This window comes from Falco cherrug, chromosome 4 (genome assembly GCF_023634085.1).
Source record: "Falco cherrug isolate bFalChe1 chromosome 4, bFalChe1.pri, whole genome shotgun sequence".
NCBI lineage: Eukaryota > Metazoa > Chordata > Aves > Falconiformes > Falconidae > Falco > Falco cherrug.
Genome location: NC_073700.1, coordinates 12455118 through 12479103, shown reverse-complemented (window position 1 = coordinate 12479103; position 23986 = coordinate 12455118). Strand labels below are relative to the sequence as shown.

At 51.8% G+C, this 23986-nt stretch overlaps 1 protein-coding gene across 1 annotated transcript in view; it reads right to left on the bottom strand.

The window, feature by feature from the left end:
- Positions 1-17719, bottom strand: part of CHST13 (carbohydrate sulfotransferase 13) — a 32205-nt gene extending 14486 nt beyond the window's left edge. The window contains exon 1 of the mRNA XM_055709950.1: positions 17534-17719. Within this exon, the coding sequence (XP_055565925.1) occupies positions 17534-17627 (94 nt within the window). The 5' untranslated portion in view covers positions 17628-17719. The remainder of the gene's footprint in view (positions 1-17533) is intronic.
- Between the last annotated feature and the right edge of the window lie 6267 nt (positions 17720-23986).

Here is a 23986-nt window from a genome sequence, read left to right as displayed (position 1 = left end):
CCCACGCAGCGTGGTCACAGCTGGAGCCACCACCACCCGACTCTGATATTTCCCCTGCTGATGAACAAGCTGGCAATACATAACCCGGCCATTCCTGACAGCCTGCCCTCTGTGCTGCGGGCCAAGCTGCAGCGAAGGCTGGCTGGCTCTGCATTTCTTTCTGCTGAGGTAGAGTCGGCTTAGAGTCTGTTGGAGTTGTCCGTCCCAGCTCACTTGTTAGGGAAAGAGAATAATCCTCCGTTCTCCGTCAGACCTCCCCCCCCATGGCCCACAGCAGTGACAACCCAGAGCACCCTGGGGAGCAGAAGGCCCCTCGTTTGCTTCAGAGCATTTTCAGACATCACGGCAGAGCCATGGGGCAGGATGCTGCTGAGCTGACTCGCTAGGGATGACTGAAAGAACTGCACAGGGTGCACACACGTCTGCACCAGGACCCAACTAACGCCCCAGTTCTATAGATCTCTCCCTGGCAGGATGGGCAATAGGAGTATTAAGAACAGGACATCCGAGCAGAGCCCAAGCTCACTGTACCCCAGCAAGGGTCCTGGAGCAAGTCCTTCCCAGGTAACCCACCCAAGTTAATGTAGCATATCAGAAGGGCAGGATCAGAGTCACCGTTGTGTTCCTGCTTCCTTGAGCAGGTCAATAGGCAGGCACACACCTGTCCCCGGCAAAACCATCACGTGACTTGTCATCCCTCCATGTCATCTGCTGAGCACAATGCTCAAGCATGGGACCTGGAAGCTCAGCTGTCCCTCTGAAACTGCTGGGTAAGTGTCTTCTCTCACCAGCACTGCATCCTAGCTCTCAGGCTCAGAAACTGCCTCCAGGTAGGCTGGTTTGGAGCCACACAACACTAGTTTCAAGCACAGCCACCACCTGGATGTTGTCAGCCCAGTCATCCCCCATGGCAAAGCCCCATCTCCAGCCAGGCACCATCCCTCACAAGAAGCATCACAGCAGCTTGGCAGCTGTTACTAATGTCACACCCCTCCAGAAGCACGAACAACCAAAATATGTCTATTCTTACAGGGATGGGCAGTAAAACACAGACATGAGTCTGAAGCCCAGCTGCTTGTCCGTCAGAGGGCTTAATGAAGGATATTTAATTTCTCTCACCATTACAAGACTGCTGCTATGGGTTTGTGTAAGGCACTTCCCCAATGGCACCCACACAACACGGTGGGCTGGAAAACATGTACCTGCTCACTTTGGGGCTGAGCAACAGATCACTGGAAGTTTTGGCTCAGGTGGTGCAACACACCCTTGTTTAGAGGTGCTGCTGAATCAGCCAAGTACAGGATCGTGCCCAGAGACACCCCGGTACCAGCAGCCCAGCCTGCCAGGACTGCTCCCCACGGGAAAGTTGAATGCTCCAGTCGGCAGTTCACGTGGTCCTGACTTAACACTGTTTCATTCAGCAGACATTAAACCAACCAAGTGACTTGAACTTGGCTGGATCAGACAGAACCAAGTCCCAGCAGCACAGGGATGCTTGAAAGCTTAGCTCAGGCTTTTTTTTCCACCGGTAGACATTTTCTACACCACCCCCACCCCCAGCTCTTTTCAAACAGCCAAACCAAATAATTAACCCCCCTGCCTGCCCTCACCTCCCAGCACTTAGAAACTGCGGAGGGCTGAACAGAGATGCGTTGCAAGAAGGTTGCCCACAAAGCTAAGGGAAAAACCACAAATAAAAGCAGCTTGGAAGCAAACCTGCGTGGGGCAAGGCAGGACATGCAGAGGAGGTTTACACTGAGAACTGCCCACATACAACAGGCACAATCAGCTGCAGCAGCAGAAGACAAATTTCTCCCATCAGCTCCAAGGGAGGAACCCCCACATATTTGCATATGAAAGAAGGTGGTGTGCAGCACCGCAGGCACCAGGGTCACCCACCTAGAAGTGATGTTTTCACTGCCACGATAAAGTACCATTTCAGGGCAAGTTGAGGGATGAAGGCTGCACAATGGTCCACCCTCTTCTCCAGTACCTGGCTAAAACATGTCCCATTTCTGTGGAGCTGACGGAGGGGTCCTACTAGTTCCTATCATGCAGACCGCCCTCCCCTGGAAGTCTCTCCCTTTTTCCCAAATGACTCTTCTGGTTTTCTGGGAAGCTACTTAGGGCCAACTCCAAGGAGCTACAGATGGCTCTTGAAGGCTGTTGGGGCACCCCATCCCCAGCAGCCATTTTCAGCCCACATTTCTGCTGCTGAAGCACCCCCAGTACCTCCTTCCCAGCCACATTCCTCAGAAGATCCACCATGAGCAGTGACCTGAGGTGACACTTCTCACTTCTGAGGAGGCCCAGCTGTACAAACCTCTTAGACAAGTTGGAAAGGAGTGTTTTCCAACCTCCTTCTATCAAATGCACACACGCCACAGCTACTACTGCCCGGGACAAACCCTTCTGCAGAATTTCCAGCCCCAAAGCACACAGTTCCTACACACAGAGATCTGAAGGTATTGGGGATCCCCTGAGCATGCCATTACAAGGTGTTCATGGGCAAGATGTCCAAGATGACTTCCTCTGGGAAAGGGATGAAAGGAGGTGTCACCCTCTAAAAATAATACCCTCGTTTGCAGCAATCACCACCTTGCAGCTTCTCCAGAGTCCCAGGGCTGTGTGGTACAACTGGGTGGTAACAGCAACCAGGCTCCCTGGCACTGACGACAGTCTCCCTCTAGCCAAGAGACACACTCGAAAGAGGGTACAATGAGTCACTGTTCTATATGGGATAATTCGACGGACCACACCACCTTTAACAGGAAAAATCATTCATTCGTCTCGGGATGTGCCCTGCTGGCTGGAAGGCAGCTGTCCATGGGTGAGAGAGAGGGACAAGGGGGTGTGATGCCTTCAGGAAATGTTAATTCAGGGTGTGGACGAAGGTCCTGTTCTCTATGGAAAGTGATGGATGGGAAGAGCTACGCAGGAGGATGAGTACGCAGGAGGATGAGTACGCAGGAGGATGAGTACGCAGGAGGATGAGTACGCAGGAGGATGAGTACGCAGGAGGATGAGTACACATTGTGCTCTTGTTCCAGCCAGACAGGGAACAGCCAAGCCTGCCAGAGCCAGCAGCGGTTGTGGTGAATGTCTGGGGGTGGAAATGCATGGCCTCAGGGAACTGAAGCGGGACCAAAAATCCAAGCACACCTGCTTCCACCTGGGCTTGAGATCCCTGATGCCTGTACACAATTTGCTGTCTGGGACCCCGTGCCCAGGGCTCAGGGGACAGCAGTGTCACTGGCATGCTGCGCTGGGGGACGGAGTGGCAGCAGAGCTGCATCACCTCTCTGATACTGGGCCACTTACACCACCCACAAAATGCAAATGACTCACAGCACAGGCCCCCCCAGAACCCTGGGGACAGACAGGTGCACGGGGAGCCCAGGTGCATTAAACGCACACACACGGTTTCCCACCTGCTGGCAGAAGGCAGACGGATGCTCCCTGCTTCCTCGGTGCAGGGTTGCAATGCCCCTTGTTCATGACATGTCACCTACCCATAAACACTTCCATGCTCAACGGCTCATGACAGATGCAGTAAAACTGCAGACAGCAAACGTGTGCCACTGGCACCAAGTGCCACCAGACTTCGGGTTTCTCCATCCGGATCTAGCTCAACACAGACACATTGACTTTCATAGGAAAATGCCTCAGCCCAGCCTCTCAAATGCTGTGGCAACCTTTGTAGGACAGGCAATGCCACTGTGCCAAGGAACAACACAGGCACCTCCTGAACGGCTGGCGAGATGGAGGCAGCAGCCTTGCAGCTGACCTGACCCCCTTCCCAACCGCAGGCTCCTGCTGACCGTCCCCCTCGTCACCGACTCCTCAGTGTCTTCTCTTCATATCCTGACCAAGATCCTAACCAAGAGTCGCACCTGAAGAGGGCCTTCTGACAGGTCACACGTGGGGCTGGCACTGCCACTGCTACAGAAATGTGACGACAGTAAGACCAATGTCACATCACCATCCCGTCCTCCACTGAAAGGATGCAGAAAATACCTCTCCAACGGGCAGCTCCTTCATTCTCACTGCTCAGGTTCTGCTGTGCCTTTGGCACAGGCCACGGCTCAAAACAGGATGCTGGGCGACATCAGCCACTGCCACACCACGGCTCACGTGCTTCGTTCAACACCATGCGGGACGTGGGGCGGGAGGGGGGCAGCAGTCCAATATTCAGAGCTATCTGGACTGGATTTTTCTCCAAACCACTAAAAAAGAGGAATCTCTGCTGAAAGTGCTCCAAAGAAACATGGCAAGCACTGCTGACAACGTAATCTCTGCTGTCCATTTCTGCTAATCCTCTTACAGATTTAGCAGGAACTGGAAGGCACGGTGCTGACTTTTCACCCTCCCAAGCGTGCAAGTGCTCCCCGACACTGCAAAACCAGCGCAGCCCCCCCGTGCCTGGCGGCAGGCGCTTCCCGTCAGGCTGCTGGAGCACTTGTGTCAAGAGAGACAATGGACTTGTGTGTGCATTTTGCTTCTCGTGCCTGGATGACAAACCCAGCCCACAGAGCGTCGTGTTTGCAGTGCCAGCTCAGCATTCTGCAGTTAACACTGGAGCTGCGAGACGATTTAGCATTGATGGGTTTGCGGCCAACTCTGTCTTCCGTATGCTGTACACAACCGCTCAGAGAGCAGCCACAAAGGCGGCTGGGAGGTTTGAGGGGGTGTCGTCAGACATATGTATTTTTTTAAGCTTCTACAAACTGAACATTAAACTCCTGATGTGAGACTGGGTCTGAACATCCTGCACTAGTTTAGATTTCTACTGCATGTCACACGCACTGGGCAGGAGAATAAATAATTATCTTTCTGTCTTTAGTTTTTTGCCCCTTTCCCTCCCTAACAGGAGACTACCCAGCCTTTAACAGCTGCCTGCAGGAGACTCCTGAAGCCTGAAATCCCTGGTCTGTCCAGGCTTCAGCCAGATGACTCCTGTTTGGGGAGTGCTGGCCATACCCAAGCCAGCGCAGGGACTGGCAGTTGCTCTTTCCAGAAATGACTGTGATTCAGAGATCTGGCTGCTGGACACGCTGTAAAACCACTTAGGCATTACTCTTGATGCTCAAGATGCTGGGAGGTTTACTTAGGAAGAAGTTATTGCCATTAGGAAGACATTAAAATTACATAAGGAAGCTCCTTGTTTTCTAGAAAGCCTCATGAAAGCTCTTTTCTCTTTTGACTCCTGCTTTCTCACACAGCTTACTTTATGTTTCTGAAGGTAATTTCTCTTCATTACTCACTAATGGCACTTGTTGGACCATCACAGTCTCACCAGCCATACCCAGGCACAGGGGCTGGCACAGCTGTTGGCTGCGTGGCTCCCTCCTCACCAGAGACAGGGATCGCTTGGGCTCTGTTTTTGAAAGAAGGCTTTCTTACTCCAATTTAGTCAACCTGAGTCAAAGATCAGCCAGGAGAACTCTAATCAAGTGATGGAAAAGGGTGACTGCTATAGGATTAGCTCACAATAAATCATCCAGAAAAGGAAAGAAAGAATCCAGCTGCTTCAAGTCACCTGCCAAATGCCACAGCATCATCTGTGGGGATCAGAGCAGGAACAGAGCCAACAGCAGCTGGTCTGGACACTCTGTCCCATTCAGTGGTTCTCATGTCTGCTCGGTGGCAGGAGGCTCTGGTCACCTGGTACCAGCCTGAGACAGATGTCAGGAAGGTTTAACAGAAGGATCACAGGCATTTGAGGTAGGGGGATGTAGTTCTCTGTGGCAATGTGCCTAACTCTTTGCTGACACAAGGATTGTGACGAAGATCTTTATAGGAGACAGAAAATTAACAGTATCCAGCAGGAATACAGCCTCTGTGAGCAAATAAAATATCTGTGCATAAGCACCATGCACCCTTCTGTTTTCAAATGGTTAATTCCTCCTACAAAGCAAGTTAGAAGCTTTCCAAGAGCAATTTCTCTTCCCCATTACGCCTGTCGCTCTCCTGGCCCCAGCTGGCTGGTTGCATATATAACGCAAGCCTGAACTGCCAGCATTTCCATTCCTTGTCAATAAACTCCTCTTTTCCAGTCTGCTGCTCGACAGGAATTGCAGCAGAAGGGCTTGCGCTGGCAGTGCCAAGGCAGAGATCCCTGCCGGGATGCACAGGGGCTGATTTTCCACTGGCGAGGCTGCCCCAGAGACCCACCCGCCCCCTGCCCACCGCACAGTGCCGGGGTGTCCGCACCCCCGCAGGCTCCCATCACGGGCAGGCTCAGGCAAGCTGCAGCTGCAGAAGGCTCTTGGGCTCAGACAGCAGCCTGGGTCTAACCAAGCCAAGAGCCCATCTGCAGCAGCCTGCCACCTTCTGCTCAGCTGCTGAGGCCACGGCATGCCAGGGTGCCAGGGGATCAGGCTGGACTTGCTCAAAACCTGCCCACACACAGGTCTGGTTCAGGCAGATGCTGTTTGTGCCCTCTGCACATATGCCACGTGCACACATACAAGAAAAAGATGTCTCTCACAACGTATGGCTCAACAACTTGCCTGCTGAATACGTTTCAAGCCATCTCGTCAGCTCTGCGCATCTGGAATTGATGAAAGCCTCAACAAGCAGATCTTGGAAAAAATGCACACTCAGCAAACCCTTCCCGTGCACCACCTTGCACACAGCTGCTCCCTCCCCGGCTTTGCTTCAGGGCTCTTGCCCCTCTGCTCTCAGTGGAGACAGCTGAGGGTCTGTGTCCTGCCTTTCTAAATGACAGCAGGTCATAAACCTGTGAGACTCACTGCCACGAGACACAGAGCAAAGGGCTTTACAATGCTTTGAAGAGATGCATGAGCTCACAGAGGAGGACAGGAGCTAATTACACCCTGCTGGAGACTAGGAAGAACCATCTCCAGCACATCTCATCACACAGCTGCTTGTGCCTGCTTCTGCTGCTTTAGTAGTGGGCATTGCCTGAGGCCACCAAAGAGCCCTATCTCCCCAGCCAGCACGTTTAAGATGCAAACATCTTCAGTGTTGTTGCAGCACTGAGACACAACCGATCCAACGTCATTGGTAGCAACGTGTCTGAGTGGTTTTGGATTTGCCTCCCTGTTGCTGCTCAAACCCCGAGAATGGCTGTTAGCAGCAGGTACTCTGAAAACATCTCTTTCCTTTTCACAGGGAATGCGTAAGGTCTAATGGAAACTTGGGAAGAAGGGAACTGGGAATCTTGCACCTACACCCGCCCAGCGGCGGCCGTTTGTGGACAACTAAAGCAAAACACCAGTGTCAAGCCAGCCTTGTTTGAGTCTCGGCGCCTGCATCTGCTGATCCTATTAAGCTAAAGGGAAATCAACCTCTCTGATACTGCCAGGAGTAAACTTGGAAAAGACCCAGCTGTGAATATGCTAGCTCTGCACCCTGGCCAAAAGGAACAGCCTGGCTCTGCAGATGCGTGCAGGAGCGAACTCACCACCTTCTCGTGCCATAGAGAAACACGATGGCGCAGATGCCCCAGGGGAGCAGATCTGCACGTTTGCATGGCATCAACAACAAGAACGGGGAATTTCTGAGGAGCTTCTGACCTCCAAGTAATTTGTGCTAATTTCCCAGGTCCCTGGCCTTGAAGAAAGCCCTCTGGAGCCGGGGAGCCAGCCGCAGAGACACCCACAGCCGACGGCTCCAAACAAACATCACCTTTGAACCTCATGTCAACATTGCCCACCTTCCTGCAAGGTCAGTGAAGCAACATCTGGCCAGAACGCAGGCTTGGGTCAGGTTTCAGGTTAGTGGTGAGGCTGCAAATCCACAGGGAGAGCAGTGCTCCCAGAGAGACCACTCCGAGGGACGGCTCAAACCCGCTGGCTGCTGCTGCTTCCTCCCCGAAAGGCTGGGAGAGCGGCCAGGAGATGGAGGGCCATTAATCAAGTGACATTTACATGGAGAAGAATAAGCTGTGAGCACTGTTATGACAAGAGGCCACAAATCGTGACCTCAGCGTCCCTCCACACCACAGGTGACAAGGCGATGGGAAGGGACCCATGGGCCATGCCATGAGTGAAGGTCCAAAACATTCAGTGGCACACCTCCACGCACATGTACCATGGGCTGAGTTGCCAGCACCTGCCCATCTGCTGTGCCCAGGCCAGAGGCTTGCCAATCTGCCACCTAAGCTGCTGCAGAGACAGTGCCACCTTCAGAAAAGACTTTTGGGGGAGAAAGCAGCTTCAGGTCCAGCTGGATAATGCTCTGAGGGAGTCTGTGAAAATTCAGTCCCATTATGAAAAACCTGGGTCTCGCCAGCATTGGGTGCTTCTGCAGCACAGCAGGTCTCAGCACCCCCACTCAGCCGCGGTTTGCTTCCACGGCCACGTAACAGACTCATCCCAGCACGACAGCAGATTTGGATCCAGGGCAGTGTGATCTGCAGCATCTCCCAGCTGTGGAAACAGCTTTGCAATGTGACAGACCACCACGACGGTTCAGTGACAGCCACGAGGCAGAGCAGCACCGCTGGCAACACTGAATGCATTTGCCTTTCATTGCTCCAGTGCATTAGGGAGGATCATTGATAAGGCAGAAGGAAACCAGGACATGCCACCAGAGAGGGAGGCAAACGCAGCTTGCAGGAGCCAGGCTGGACTTTCCTCAGGGCTGGGGATGGCTGGGGCTCGGGGAGCCTGGCTGGAGGTCAGGAAGCTCTCACCGTGGCATGGGGAAGGACCGGAGAGACTGCACGAGGCGGTGTGTGCAACGGAGGCAGCCAAAGTAGGCAGACACTGAATCCACATGCACCCACAGCCTCAAAACGCAGTTCTCAACCATTCTTAATAGCAAATAGTGATTTTCAACTCGGCATAGAGCTGCCAAAGGATGTGGGTTATGTGGCCAGGCCTTCCTGCACAGGTAGAAGGTGATGAACCACCTTGGCTACAGACGCAGCTGCCAAACCCAAGGGTGACAGAGCTGCTGCAGTACTAACCAGCTTTCTTCTCCCAGGAAAGACCAACTCCCAGCTCTTCCTAGCCAAATTCCCATCAGTCTGCCTGCCATAAATTGACACCTGTTTATCTAATCAAAGCTCATCCAAATATTAAGAGCTACGGGGCACTATGGGGAAAACAGGAGCAGGCAGGCCAGCGCGCCTGTTCCTCTGCCAGGCTGCAGGAACTCCCCACTGGCTGGCTCAGGGCTGGACCTGAGCTAAACCTGCTCAGGACCACCCCAGCAAGCTAACAGGTTGCACAGATTTTGAATTCCTTCTCCGAGGCAAGGATCTGGTCTGCCTAGAAACAAAATTCAGGCAGACCTTCACCTCTGAGCCTGCAAAAGGTGGGAGCTGGAAAGGGTTACAATGCAAGGATCTTCAGAAAGCATATTCACCCCAGCCACCCCAGTAAGGGCTGCCACAAAGGGCCTGGGAAAAATGAAACCTGCTTGATGGCATTCAAAAGAAATGCTGGGGGAGATTTTAGCTTCCCTCACATTAACCTGTCCACTACAAGCCAGCAGAGATGTCCCCACATCCACCAGTCCTGCTGGGCTGGGTGGGTCAGCAGGACAGCACCAGGTTCAAGGTAGATCTCCGACGGCATGGCTGGGGTCCAGATCCCACACAGTGCTCTTGCACAGCCGTTCACCCGCTCTTCATACAGAAAGGACGTTTTTTAGGCAGCTGCCTGAGGCGAGCCACAGCGATGCCTGGGGCTGACAGAGACATTTGCCAGCGGCAGGGGAGCGTGTGTGCATGGGACAGTGCATAGTGTGTTTGCTTTTTTGCAACTGCTGTCCTGTCTCCAGGTTCAGCCTAGAAGCACACTTCAGGGCAATGCTGTACTCTGCCAGATTCAGCCCAGGGAGAAGGCAACAGAAATTTCAGGACTGTTACATGGTAGGATTACAGCTGAGGCTATTAGCCACAGCAGGTTCCTCCAGCTACTAGGTTTCCTTGGCTTGCTTGGCTCCATGCAGAGGGGAACAGGCACTGGTGGCTGCTGAAACGAACCGTGCTGCCTCCTACGAAGTCTGTAGATGTCCCAGAGCCTTACTGGTGCTGCTGCAGCCCCCGTTTGCTACCCAGCCAGTACACTGCATCTCCTGACAGTAGAGTATAGCTTCTTGCACAGGACCCAAGTCACACAGAGCCACTTTTACACTGTGTCCTTTGGCTCCCCTTCCCTTCCCTGTTCTCATGCATGCTGCGTGCTCCCTTGAAGCATCACGTTCTCCTTCCAACATGACAAACAAAGCCTTTGCTCCCCGGCTCATTAAAACTATATGAGAAACAAACTCAAACCACACGTCCCGGTGCTACCTCCTACACTGGGTGATCTCCTGTGAAGGATATGCAGAAAGAGTTTATCTGAGCAGCAGCCACGCAGCTCCTGGGGGTACAGAGCAACTCTTTCTTCCCACCTTTGCCCACGTAGGGCTTTGACTTAGACTAAGATCTTGGCTTCCCAGTGGAAGCCACAGGCAACTGGGAAACGGAGAACAGAGCAAGTCCAGGCTGCAAAGGAGACATTTGGGGATTGAACCCTATTTATCAGAGCTCTACAACTGATTTTACTGGATAATTTACCGGAATTACGTGGGGTGCAAACCTGCAACAGAGCAAAAACTGGGCTAACTAGAATAAACCACAACAGCCAGCCATGAAGCAAGGACCCCGGCATCTGGAGATGAGCATCAGGGAAGGGGGACATCCACATAGGCCAGCCGCAGCACGCATTTAGCAACACCTCCCATCACCCAGCCCTGCTGGAAGGATTTTACTGCCAAGGGGGCACTTGTATTTGAAGAAGGGGGAAAATTAAAAGATCCATGTGAAACAGGGGGGAAATAGCAGAGGGCTTGTAGCTGAATATAGACCTGTCCCAAAGCTGCAGATCCAGACAGGAGACAGAGCCAGGGTGTCCCAGTTTACAGCACTGCAAGCTCCGCAGGTGCAGGTACATGGATGGGAGAGAGCAGACTGGTCTGAACTGGACAGCAGAGGTTGGGAATATAAGGCTTTAACTCTCCACTGACACCAGTCACTTCCCTCTACCCATGAATGATTTTACTGGTGGCAGGGGAATACCCCCAGCTCTAGGATAGCTCCATTTATCCCTGTTCTGTTCCCAGCACCAGTGCAAGCTGTGCACTGAAGGCAGGAAACACGGTGATGTCCATCCAAGGCCCTTCAGTCCACCAGAGCTACTCGGTGAGATGTTCCCTCCCTGTCTGACTGCTAATAGTCTTTAACTGCCTTTTAACAAGGAGAGTTTGGGGCTTTTGCCCAGCTGTGCCTCAAAGCCTCAAAGTGAAACATCCCCTCCTTGGCCCCATGGAGGTACCTGGGGAGTTAAGCTCTTCTTTGGGTACTCAGCTCCGAGGGGGAGTAACGGATTTAAGCACCTAATGCCTTTGTAGTTTCTTGGCTTCTGATAGCAAGTCCTGGGAAAGACAGCTGTGTTTGCACTGGGATTAAGATGGAGGGTTTGTCATGCTCTCCGTTCAGATGCTTGCAGGAAGCAAGGACCAAGAAAGAAAATGCAGCACGTCATAAACCCCAGCACACCCAGGAGTGTCCTGGCCACTGCCTGAGCATTCGTCTCCCTGCCTCAGACCTGACTGATGATCACCAGAAGGTCCTTCCTGCACAAACACAAGCAAAGATCCTGCTGCTCTCAGAAGATGTTTTGTGGAGTCCTTTTTGCGGGATAAATAGGAGTGTTGGGGTTTGGGGAGTGGGAACAAAGCAGAAAGCGCAGGTGCTGCAGTGTGCTGCTGGAGAGGAGCAGCCGGGTGGGATGCCAGAGGGACACGGGGCCAGCGAAGGCTAGATGCACCTGGCAGAGCCACCTAGACGTGCATCTCTCCTGCAGGCACAGAGTTAACTCCCAGTGTGCTAAGCCCCCTCCTAAACCTCTCGCACGCACGTATCAGAGATTATCAGGAAACCGTAGAAAGCCAAGAAGGACTAAAGAAAGCATTCCTCATGAAAAGCCTGGCCCTTGGGAGCAGATGGGCTTTATTACTGCCCTGCTCTTAGCACTGGACTGGACAGATTTTTTTTACCACAACAGGTCATGACTACAGCATTTCACGTCTTCTTCAGACATGGCAGATCTGAGGGCTTTCTAGCACACACTGCCCAGTGCCTCGGCTAACAAGCATTGCTGTACTTTGAGAACTGGCTCCTTGAAGGGCAGCGGCTGTATCCTGGGTGTCACAGGACTGTGACTGAGAATCTGAGGCTGGGCAAAAACCGCCCTATGACAAAAGCGAACAAAACAAAACAGAAAAACCAACACCATCTCAGAGGGCATCTTAGATTTCACATCCCTGCCTGTGCCTGCAGCATTAGCCAGGGTGAAGGCAGCATAGCCCTCGCTATCTGGAATGCTGAGGACATGTGTCAGCCAGCTGCAAACATGACCCAGTCTCAGGAAAGCTTCGCTGGCTGAACCACACTCATGTCCCAAGGCAGCTCCTGAATTTCAGCCTGAAAATACATTTAAACAATGGGGAGGAACTGAGGTCTAAAATAGGTTCTTTCCTGTTCTGGAAACAAATCCTGGCTTGTAAGGGTCTGCTAGTATCTAAGTGTGTAAGTATCTCCATTTGGGCAAGATGTAGGTGCACCTTTAGGTTCAGAGACTATAGCTCTGTTGGGATCTCAGTCAAATTGCTTATAAACTCTATAATCTCTGTCACTCTATAATCTCTACTATAACTTCTGTCCCCCCCAAAGGGACAAATCTTTAGGCACAAGGATGACACTGACTGGGAGTTCACACAAACCACCACAGACTTTGGATGCATAGCTCAGGAAAGTTGAAAGGCCAGATTTGCAACTCTCAGAAGCAAGAGCTTCTCCAGGACCTGCTGGTGCTGGGAGATGCTGGGCTGGGCAACAGAAACCATCCCGAAGCTGGCAGAGCACGGGGGCAATGGGTACATTCCATATCCACCTTGGCACATCAGGAGGCTGCTAACCGCACCACAATGATGAGGCAGTTCCCTGCCTCTGATGTGTGGTGGTGTGGCAGCTCCTGGCATTGCTGCTCATCCTCCTGCAACACCCCATTCCTCCTCCTCTCAGGCTGGAGAAGTGGTACTTCCACTCCAGGAGGGGCTGGAGGGGGCTTTGCTCTATCACTGCCCAGAGGAGAACCAACTGGTCTATACAGGAGCAGGTAAGAATGGAGAGAGGGATCTTGCTGCTTCCCTGCCCGCAACCTTTCTGGAGCAGTATCACAACCTCGGCCCTACTACGGTCCTGGTTCTGGTATCTCTCATTGTGAGAGAGTCAGATCGAAGGCTGAGGACACCCAGCCTGCAAAGCCCATGGAAGTCCAACAACCCAGGCTGACAGCAAGTTGTGACAGAACACAGGGAGTGCAGAAGCCAGCGTTAAGCAAGTGCTGCTAAAAAGACGCAGGAAGCAACAGCTGGATGCTGCAGTCGGACAGAACCAGAGCAGAAATAAAGCAGCATTTTGAGATTGAGGTTTTTTTCCATCTTTCTTACTGGACAAGGTGATTCAGTGCTGGAACAAACTAGAAACAACAGGAAGCGGAGCACTCCCCATCCCGCAGGCTGTCTCTGTGCAAGGTCTGCTTTTGTGCCATCCGTCCCTGGCGTTCGTTTGTGTGTGTGTGTCTCCCGTCACCTCCAGCACGCACAAGTCACTGGACTGGACACAGGAAGGATGGGGCAAGAACAGAATAGCCTGGCTCTTACGCAAGGGTCTATTGGAATGAGATAGAATGACCTCACCCTCCCTCCTTGCCTCAGGCTTCCAAAGGTGCCTCTTCCTCCAAACACTTCTGAGACTGCAAAGGGAATTTTTCCTCAAACAACACCGGTCAGAGATAGAAAGAGATAGAAGCCTTGAGGCGGGGAAGGTTATGTAAAATGCTTTGTGTAGCACCCAATTGGCTCTTATTACGAAACAGGTTCTTTTGGGATGGAAGAGCTGCTTATTAACTGCTTAGGAGACTGAAAGTTCATGCACACATCCTCTGGTCCCTCACTAGCGGCCTGAAAACTGCCAGAGTACAGTTTGCCTATGCAGTTTCCCCCAAAGACCTACCATTGTGTTGGCCTCACAGCACTTTTAATTAAGGTCTGCTGAAATTGCAGATGCAGGTGAACGCAGGGCCCTACCACCTGCCACTCACCTTCGTCTACCTCCTTCAGATGTTCTCCTTTACCCTACATCTGTACTAGCACAGTCATCCCCACGTCCCCCGCTGCTGCTAAAACCAGCGCAGTTCCCCTGAGAACAGCAGTGACCAAAGCTTTGATGTAGTCAAGGACCAGCAGCCTCCAGCAGTTACCGCTGTGCCAGCCTAGACATGCTGCAACTGGAGTGAGGTGAAACATCGGTCTGAGAGCCCCACTGCTTATTCCCACCTTCTCTACACAAAAAACATACAGTGTGCAGAAGTCAGCACAGCCATTGCCAATGCTGCTTCCGAAGGAAACAGCAGAGGAAGATCAACTCAGAAGGTAGATGACAGCAGGATCTCCTAGACGGCTGTGTGTTGACAGCAGCACAGCCAAGGCCCCCGATAGACCACATCACTCCCAAGTGCCCAGCTGAGATCACATGGGGTTTCCCCAGCTGAGCACACCTGCCCACATCCGCAGTCCAGATGCAGGAGGGCCCGGAGATGCTGAAAGATAACTGCTCCAGCCAAACCCCTGTAACTACCCACCGTGGCAGTCTTTGTAAACCCCACCAGCCAGCGTGCTCGGCACCACTTCAAGACGTTCCTGCGGTGCAGACATTCTGCCCTTGCCCACGTGTCTGAGCCTGGAGTGAGACAGCTGAAGGTCAACAGGACAGACAGGGCATTGCTGGCTGGAAGCGAGCAGGGACAGTCCATGGGTGCAGCTGCACCCCACGGCCAGGGCAGGACAGGGACTACAGCCCCTGCATCTGCTCACTGGTACAACCAGCAACAAGGAAAACCAACACAGAATGACCAGGGATATGAAGTCAGCGCACGCTCAAGCACACAAACCCACGTGTGGATGCTCTCCCTGGGGATCACTGAGACTTCTCTCACCTCTCCTGGGCACCTTGGCAAACACACCCGAGCCCATGTCTGCCTCTGTGAGGTACAACGGGGGACTCCACCGCTGACTTCAGTGCAAATGAATTCAGCCCAGCACCAAAATAACCAACTCAGCGGCATTTAGGAGCAGAGTTATTTCAGCACACGCTGGCGTGTGGGTGTTCCTGAGGCAGAACAAGAAAGCCTTATTTCAGCACAGCCACAGAGTTCAGTGCAAACCGCTCCAACACACATCTGCCCAGGTGGAATTAAAAGTGGGAAAACGTAAATGGAGGAGCTCATTCCGGCTCCCTGAGCTGAGCAAGCCCTTAACACTCTCAAACTTAAAGGTTTCTGGTTATATCACCTTTCTTCTGTCAACATCTTCATGTTGCATTCCTTGCCCTGGTCGCCGGGTGGTTTGGTCTCTATGAGCTATTAGCAAGGATTATTCAGCACGCTACACGTAATGGACTGTGGGTGGCCCAGGAAAGGCAACCTGCTGTATCCTGCTAAAGATGCAGAAAAGGAGCAGACTGCTCCAGGGAAAACTCATAGCACTGATGCTTTTTCTAGCAGTTTTCTTCATTATTATATAGAAACCAAATGACACCAGACAATTGCAACTCCAAATAACCTCAAGGCAACCATCACTTTAAAGATGACATTTTTGTCTGCAAATTGTTTGCCTATTATTGTAACTTCTAAAATTCATGTAATTGGCCTCAGTTTGCTTTCCTTTGGGATAAAAAAAGGGCAATTTTTAGCTTGCTCCTTTTCTGTATATGGTAATGACCTTTCCTCTGCGAGTGTGAGTTTTTCACAGAACTAAAGAGGAAAGGGAAAAATGCGAACTGAAAAATAATAAGGGAAATAAATGGCACAAAAACAAAGGATGGACCCAGGGAGACAACTGTGTAGCTAGAAGATAACCATATTTTCGACAACATAATTATCACTCTAATTCACCTCTTCTGTGAACCTTACTGGGCAAGTCTGCAGAGGGTGTTCACCGCCCTCGCAAACAGGCTTCCACTGAGTGACAAACGCCACTGGGTTTCCACCAGCTGAGGATCCCAATCCCACCCAGACCTACCACCATCTGCAGGACCTTTCATAAATCCCAGGTGTCCCATACAAAGGAAACCGATTTGCAGCCTATTAAGGGTGTTGCATTTCCCAAACCCTCAGCTGGCCAGCACCTCTCAACAGAGCCTTCCAGACCCAGAATCCCCCAAATCCCTTGTGAGATGCCATCACCACTACTGCCACCTGGTTTGCTCTGACCTGACGGGAACTCTGTGTGAAACTGTTGAGATCACACAAGGGATTAAAGTCAAGTAAGCACAGAAAGTTCTGCTGACTCAGACACGCAAGAGTCTCTCTTTGAAAGCCAGAGCCCTGGAAAGAGCCGCATTTTCCAGTCAAATACTAGAAAGTAAATGCAATGTTAAACGCAATCGTCTCTCTCAGGAGCCCTGGAGATCAGCGTCCATTCAGCGCTGCATGTTTTACTGAACAGTCCCATTACTAAAATAAGATGCATATATAGTTTCTTAAAAAAAAAAAAAAAAAAAGAAGTTACTACAGAATACACTACTGATTGTGGTCTTCTGGGATTACTGAATTCATTTGACAAACTTCACGTGCTCCTCTAGAAATAACAAATGCTTGCCGAAACCTAACTCCTTTTCACTCTTAGTCAGCCAACAAGTTAAGCCTTTTTTTTATTTTTAGGAAAAAACACATTAAAGAGATAGAGCAGCCCCTATAAAAGGAAAAATCGCATTTCATTTAGTTCACGCTGATAAAACTCCACTAACATTTCAGTCAAATCAGCCTTTCCCGTTTTAAGATATAACTTTGAAGGCCCCATTGATGGATTGCTGCTGTAATGAGAAAACATTAGTACATTGTTACAGCCACAGGAATGACCCAGGGAAGTCTCTTAGGGAAGAGGAGCTGGTTTCCCCCAAAGAACAGAAAGCAGGCAGGGAAATAAAAAAAAACCCTGCGGTACAAAACTGTTTATATTTTAGTTCTGAATTGTTTCCCGACGTGGAAGGTACTTCTAAAGGCACGCAGCGAAACAGCCCCTTGAGCAACTCGACCAGGCTCCCCAGAACCGCAGCGGCCGCGGGCGTGCAGCGGGCACCGGTGGAGCGGAGCGGGTCCCCTCGCCCGACCCAGCCCCGGCGCGGGCACCGAGCAGGACGCGGCTTCGCGCTGGGGAGGCCGAGCGGGACGGTCCCCCGGCGCCGGCCGGCTCCCGAGCCCCAGACGGGAGGCTCCCGGCACGGCGGCCGCGCACCGCCGGCGAACGGCGCGGCGAAGTTCAGCGCGCCCAGCCGAGCCATGTGCCGCCGCCGGCCCCGACTTAAACTCCCCCGGCCCCCGCCGCCTCCCCAGGGACTTCGGGAGCCGGCAAGGGGCTGCCCGCAGTGCCCGGCACCCCGGCCCCGCCCGCCCGCCCCCGCCGCCCGTCCGCCCCCGCCGCCCGTCCCGCCGAGCCGCGGCGGACCCACCTGGGCTGAGGCTGCTCTGGAAGTAGAAGACGACCAGCAGGAACGAGCCGAGGCCGGCGGCCAGCGCTAGCCGCGGCGCCCGGCTCCGCCGCATCCTCCGCCGCGGCTGGGGGCGCAGCGCAGCGCCCCGCGGCCAGGGCCCGCCGAGCGCCCGCCGGCCCCGCGCCGCCCCGGGCGCCGCTCCGCTCCGCGCCCCGCCCCGCTCCGCGCCCGCGGCCGGGGCCGCCCCCCGCAGGAAGTGACCGCGGCGGCTCAGCCGCGGGAACGGGAACTTCGCCCCCCGGGTGCCGCGCGGCGCCGGGGCTGCCGCGCCGCCGATCGCTCCATGCAGCCCCGCCGAGCGGCGGCCGGAGCGGGGTCTGCCCGGCCCCGGGGGTCTGCCCGGCCCGGGGGCCACGCACCCCCCTGCCGAACTCCCGCGGTGGCTTTGGAACTCCGCGCAGGGGACGGGAGAGTTCCTGGTGTGCTGGCAGGGCTCGGCAGCTTCCTGAGGACTTTTCTCCGCACGTTCAGTGCTTCGTAAGCATCGCTAAGTTTCGTGGCCTTAAAATGCACCTCTTCTCTCTCTCTCTCTCTTTTTTTATTTTTTTTTTTTTGGCTAACCCCCTGGCCCTGCGGACTTTAACTGAAAGCAATAATACTTCTGACTAATCCTAACTTAAGCAATACAGTTACATAGGAGGAGGACATAATTTTCTACTCCTCTCTGCGTGGTTTTGGAAAGCCGGAGTGCAAAGCTCCCTTACCACGTCCTCTAACCCCCAGGCTCTGTAATTGCAGGCAAAACAAGCTCTGAGCTTCTGTTGCCCCAGTTTTGAAATAGCAGCAATGCTGTTGACCCACCTCTGTAAAACACTTGAGATCTACGCAAAGGCCACTTGCCAAATTAGAAAGCCGGGCTGAGAGCTGGGCTCCCACTGACCGTGGGCAATCACTGCTGCTGCCTTCAGCCCCGAAATACTTTGCTTCAAGAAAAAGAAGACGGCTCAAAGAGGAGCCACTGAGAATGACAAAGAAAGCCTGGCTGTGTGCACATGCCAGGCTTCGTTCTGCCCTCAATTAGGGCAGAGTAAACCAGGAGGAGGAATTCATTGCAGTGAAGGAAGCTGGAATGAAATAACCTGAGCAGCGTCTTGCAGGCCAAGTCAAGCTATGACCATGAACTGACACAGCTTTTTAGAGTCCCTGTTGGATGGTCTAGAGAGGGGCAATAGAAATGAGACCACATCTGAGACCCTAATAAACTTACACCTCCTTGCAAGGACACACTGGTGCCTGCAGTAACCAGCTGGAAAGATAACCTGAGCTCCTGAGCCCTGTGCCAGTCCCGGGTGTGCATGGAGGGACTGTAACCCCTGCCATGGGGGAGCAAGACAGGTAGTGCTGGCGGGGAGTGGATGTCTGCTGGCTGGGAATGGCTTTGCAGATGCAGGTTGCTCTCTGTTGCAAGTGGTGCACCAATTTTCGCCCCCTTGGTGAGCGTACAAAGAGCTGGGATCTGCCTTACATGCAAAGCTGGGCTGAGAGACCCCAGGGGCAAAGGGGCTGCCTGAGTCTAGGGGAGGAGGGGGGACTGGAGTGTGTGAACACAGTTTGGTATCTGCTTACAGTCATTACCCTCATAATCGGGATGCACTACAAAGTTTCCCTGGGTTCAGCAGGAGAAATAAAAACAGTAGAAGTCACCAAACTTCACCCATAGCTGGATGTTCCCTTAAAAGAAAACACAGTAAAACGCCCTGGTTGAAACTCAGGCACTGACCTGTTGGGTCCTGCTGTCTGTATTGCACACCTGGAGGGCAGGGCCAGGGCCATCTCTGATCACATCAGATATCCAAGGCTGGTCTTCCAACAGAGGTGAAAGTGCTGCTCAGATCCTGGGGGCTAGAAGGGGAAGCACACCATGAAAATCCCGTAGGATTCCTATGTGGACTGAGCTGCAAATACGATCAACTCCGATGCTAAAGCCCGTTTTCAGGACAAACACATTTGCAAGGGAGAAAAGGTACATTATGGTAAGAGCTTTCTGGTGGCAATGGCCTTTGCTGTTGCCCATTTCTGTGCATCTGAGAAACCCCCCTTGTGCCATCCCCCTTCCCCCGCAGCCTCACCACAGGGAACAAAGAGCGACCCCAGCCCCTAAGGCAGACAGTGGCTGGTGCAATTACCTGAGAAGAAGGGTCACACCAGAAGCCTAGAAGGGCAGAGGACTGAACTCAAGCTCTCAGACTCCCAAATTCTTATTTCAAGCCTATTTTGAAGGGAATCACCAGGCTCAGTCCACACTGGAGAAGCTCCTCTCTCCCTCCCCAGGGTGACTGGGGAACAACCGAGGCACAAAGCACACATGAAAGTATGACCCCTCAGCAGCACATGGGGAATGAGTGTAGCAGTTTTCCATGGGTGAGCACTGAGCCTGGCTCTCTTAATCTGCTGCTCTGCCAGGTTAATTGGAAGAATTGAGAAGTATTTGCTAGAGAATGGCAACATTGGGCTCTTGAACTCCCGCTGGAAGAGTTGCCCTGCTCCCTGTCTGCGCGGTGCCTCACAGCATGGGGTTCAGACCACGGTGGGAGCTATTTATGATTGTAAAGGCAATATTGATAATCAAGAGTAATGGTCAAAAGGTGCTGACGACACAGCGTGGAGGAAAATTATTTGTTACTGCTGAGGCCTGGAACTGCATCCGACTTGTAGTTGAAGACAAGTGGGTTTTGCCTACAGGAAGATGCAGTGCCTTTGATGCAGTGCATGCTTGATTCCCTCCCTGCTCATTAGTAGTGCTCGTTACTGTCTTCTCAGCAGGTTTCTCCCAGTGCCTTGCAGTTTCCCAGGACCTTGGTGCCACTGAGTGAGATTAACCCCAAGCTTTGGTCTGATGACCATGCTGAATGGAAATTAAACAGCAGCTACTTTCAGCTGGAAACTGAGGAATCTGTTGAACTCCTCCCCAGGTCCTGGCTTTCCAGCTACTCTGAAAAGGAGCCTTTCTAGGGGATATTGTGATTTTGCACCCAGTTACTTAATTCTGGAACCTGAATGCCACCAGGGAAGTTTACCCTGGCCTGATGCTGGTGAGACCTCCATCTGCTGGTGGCCAGGCACCAGTGCGCGCTGCCTTTGCTGCCAGAGCCCCGGAATTTGACCAAGCTAGCAAGGGCTTGGGCACATACCTAGGGAATCACACTGATGCAGTACAGACTTTCTTCGGAGACCAGCAGCTGGGGAGCTACTCGCAGAGATGCCCGTGGGTAATCTCCTCTCTGTTTTCTAAGAACTGCGTTTAGGCATCACGCTGCTTCCAGGATTCTAAGGGCCCCAGCATATCCCGATACTCCATGCTTTATTTTAAATTTTATGGCATTAATTTAATGTGCCAGCTGAGAGGGACCTTGCAAAGCCCCAGCTCATTCCCTGCTTAAGCAGATGTGGTGTGCAGCTTGTTCTGAAAGTTTCCCCGAGATGGACACCTTATCATCTTAGCAAGCAATCACTTCCAGTTCTGCAAACCCTCAAAAAATTTCCCTACTGCCTTATCTGAACCATCCCTTTCATAACTGGGACCTATGACATTTTGCCCTGAAAGACAAGCAGGGTGCCTGTTTCTGTCACGTTTCTGTATTAACTGGGAAAGGTCAGTTCTGCTAATAGCACCAAGCTGGAATACCTGCTTTCTCAATCAGTGCATTGATTTCCCACCATCTCCTGTCGTCCTTTTCGCCTGCAGAATGTGAATTTTCAAATATTATTTCATCAAAACACTAGTGTTTCTGCCCACTTTGCACTGATACAGAATCATAGAATTGTTTACGCTGGAAAAGACCTTGAAATCATTGAGTCCAACTTCAACTTCGCACTGCCAAGCGAACCACTAACCATGTCCCTAAGTGCCACATCTATAAGTATTTTAAATACCTCCAAGGATGGTGACTCAGCCACTTCCCTAGGAAGCCCGTTTCGATGCTTGACAATCCTTTCGGTGAAATTTTTTTTTTCCTAATATCCAATCTAAACCTCCCCTAGTGCAACTTGAGGCTGTTTCCTCTTGTTATCCGGGAAAAGAGGTGGACCCCACCTCACCCCAGCCTCCTTTCAGGCAGTTGTAGAGAGCGATAAGGTCCCCCCTGAGCCTCCTTTTCTCCAGGCTGAACTCCCCCAGTTCTCTCAGCTGCTCCTCATACGACATGTGTTCAGCCCCTTCCCAGCTTTGTTGCCCTTCTTTGCCGTAGTTCAAAGCAGCAGAGAATCATGCTGGGGTGGACTTTTCACCATTAAGTGCTGGAGTAAATATTTGCAGGCTTAGTATATAAGAGAAACAGGTTGGGTAAAAGGTAGAATTTACATTAAATACCTCTGGAGAGACAACTGGAGGGCGAAAAGTACATATAATAAAACAAGACACTTGATGGATCTTTTAAATCTATGGCCAGATTTTGCCAGTTGTTCATACAAAGTGGCACTGATACCTTGAGAAATCTCCTTGGCCTCAGGGGGACAGGGCAGGGACTAAACAGCCGATCCCAAAGACCCTTCAGACCCTGGGGAATCCCAGTGATTTGTTGGGTATGACGGCTTCTGTTGCCTAAAGTTAAGCAGGTTCGTATGCCTTGCCAGGAACAAAAGTACTAAGGGTTAGGACAGTGCACATAGCATCTAGTCCTGAGTAGTTAATATTGTAACCTGGCTAATTCCATAGCTTGCCAACCTTTCTGTTCCCAGATAAAACGCTAATCACTTCCCAGAGATCCTGTTGCCATTATCTTCTGATCTCCTGGGAAATCTCCTTAGAGACCAAGAAACTAAAAACTGGGCTCTCCCTTTTCATCATCAAATGCTGGCCTCTGTCAAAATAGATTTCAAGAGATCTTTCCTTTAACTTTCCTGCTGTCACAATTAAAAAGAAAAAAAAAAAAAAAAAAAAAAGCAGCTCTTTTCTTTTAAAAGCACCAGTGGTGATGGGAACAAATGAAATTACAGGCTCTGAGGACTACTCTCTGCCTGCAATGCTTGCATCTACTGGAAATGCCGTTGGTATGGTGGAAACTCCCATCACCCATTTTGTTCAGTGGTGGCAACCAGGGACCATGTTTGCCTTTTATACCAGGCATTTATATTTAATTTATATACTGTTACCAGCTGGGAGGTTGTTCTCTGCTGATGTCTGAGTTAGAGGCTCGCATGAGGAAGGGATATGATTTATGGATACACACTGGAAGCCAATTGCCCTTGATCTTAGCAGAGCATTGGGAACCGCAGTTACTTCCAACAGCAAGAGCAGCAAACCTGTCAAGCCTCCCACTAGGAGTGCAAGACTCACTCCTACAGTTGGTGTTTGTTTATTGTGCTCTCCTGTTTCTTGCACATTGACAGCAGAAAGCCACAGCCTTTCTCCTTGCTGTCCAAAGCACTGCCTGCAACTGGTCAGCTCTATCTGCCATCCCAGTAACAGCTATGTGCTGGGTAATGCAAAGAGAAGGGTGTGCTGTGGTGTTGCTGCATGGCTGAGGTCGGAGCCAGCTAATGACCTTTCTGCTCAAGGGAACCCTGGAAAGCCCTGGAACAAGCTACCGCTACTGTCCTGCCCATCACACACCAGTGCACAGCAGACTCCTCAAAGCACAGCTTCTGCTGCATTGGAAGGAAACACAACTCACAGGGAGGAGATGGAGAGAAGTAATTTTTTTTTTCTGTGTCACATAGATCTCCTGTGAGCAAGGCTTTGTACAGAGCAGGGACACATATACTCGGTGCTCTTTTTTACAGTCTGATTATGGTAGCCAGGAAAGAGGACTCTGAGCATTTCAGGCACAAATAGGTCTTAAAGAAAAACATGTGTTTCACGTTCCTCTCTGGAGGTAGGAATTTCTCCCTCTCATTCCTTAAAATGTTGCCTCCTCCAAGGAAGAACTGTGGCTGCAACATCGTGAGGGTTCTGAAGGGAAGGGTAAAAACTCCTAAAACAGGACCTATAGGGTTATACCTGGCTCATGAACACCTAACTCAGAGCAGGTACATTGCCAGACTTTTCACAGGACCCAAATTACCTTCTCTTGCACGTTTCTTAGGATTAGTGGCCACTGAGTACTCACTATTTAGTAAAAGTACCTCCTATCTTGTTCTTACCTTGTACTGCAAATCCTGTTGTGAGGAAAAAAAATACAAATACTCCTGCAGTTATATACCCAAATCCCTCAGGGCAGGATGAGTTCTCAGGGGCCCAAGCCTCTAATTTTTGGAACAGATGGGAAAGTCTGACTGCATCCTACGGCTTGCTGCATCACCTTACAGTGCAGCACAGCAATATTTAAGTCCCCGGGGGATTACGAGCACTGCCCTGCCGCCTGAGTTTGGAATTAAAAACAAGTCATGGCCAGTCTTCCCCAAAGAAAACAGGCCCTTCTCATGATGGCCAGATCCATGCCACGAGTGGGACAGCCCTCTCTGGGGACATGG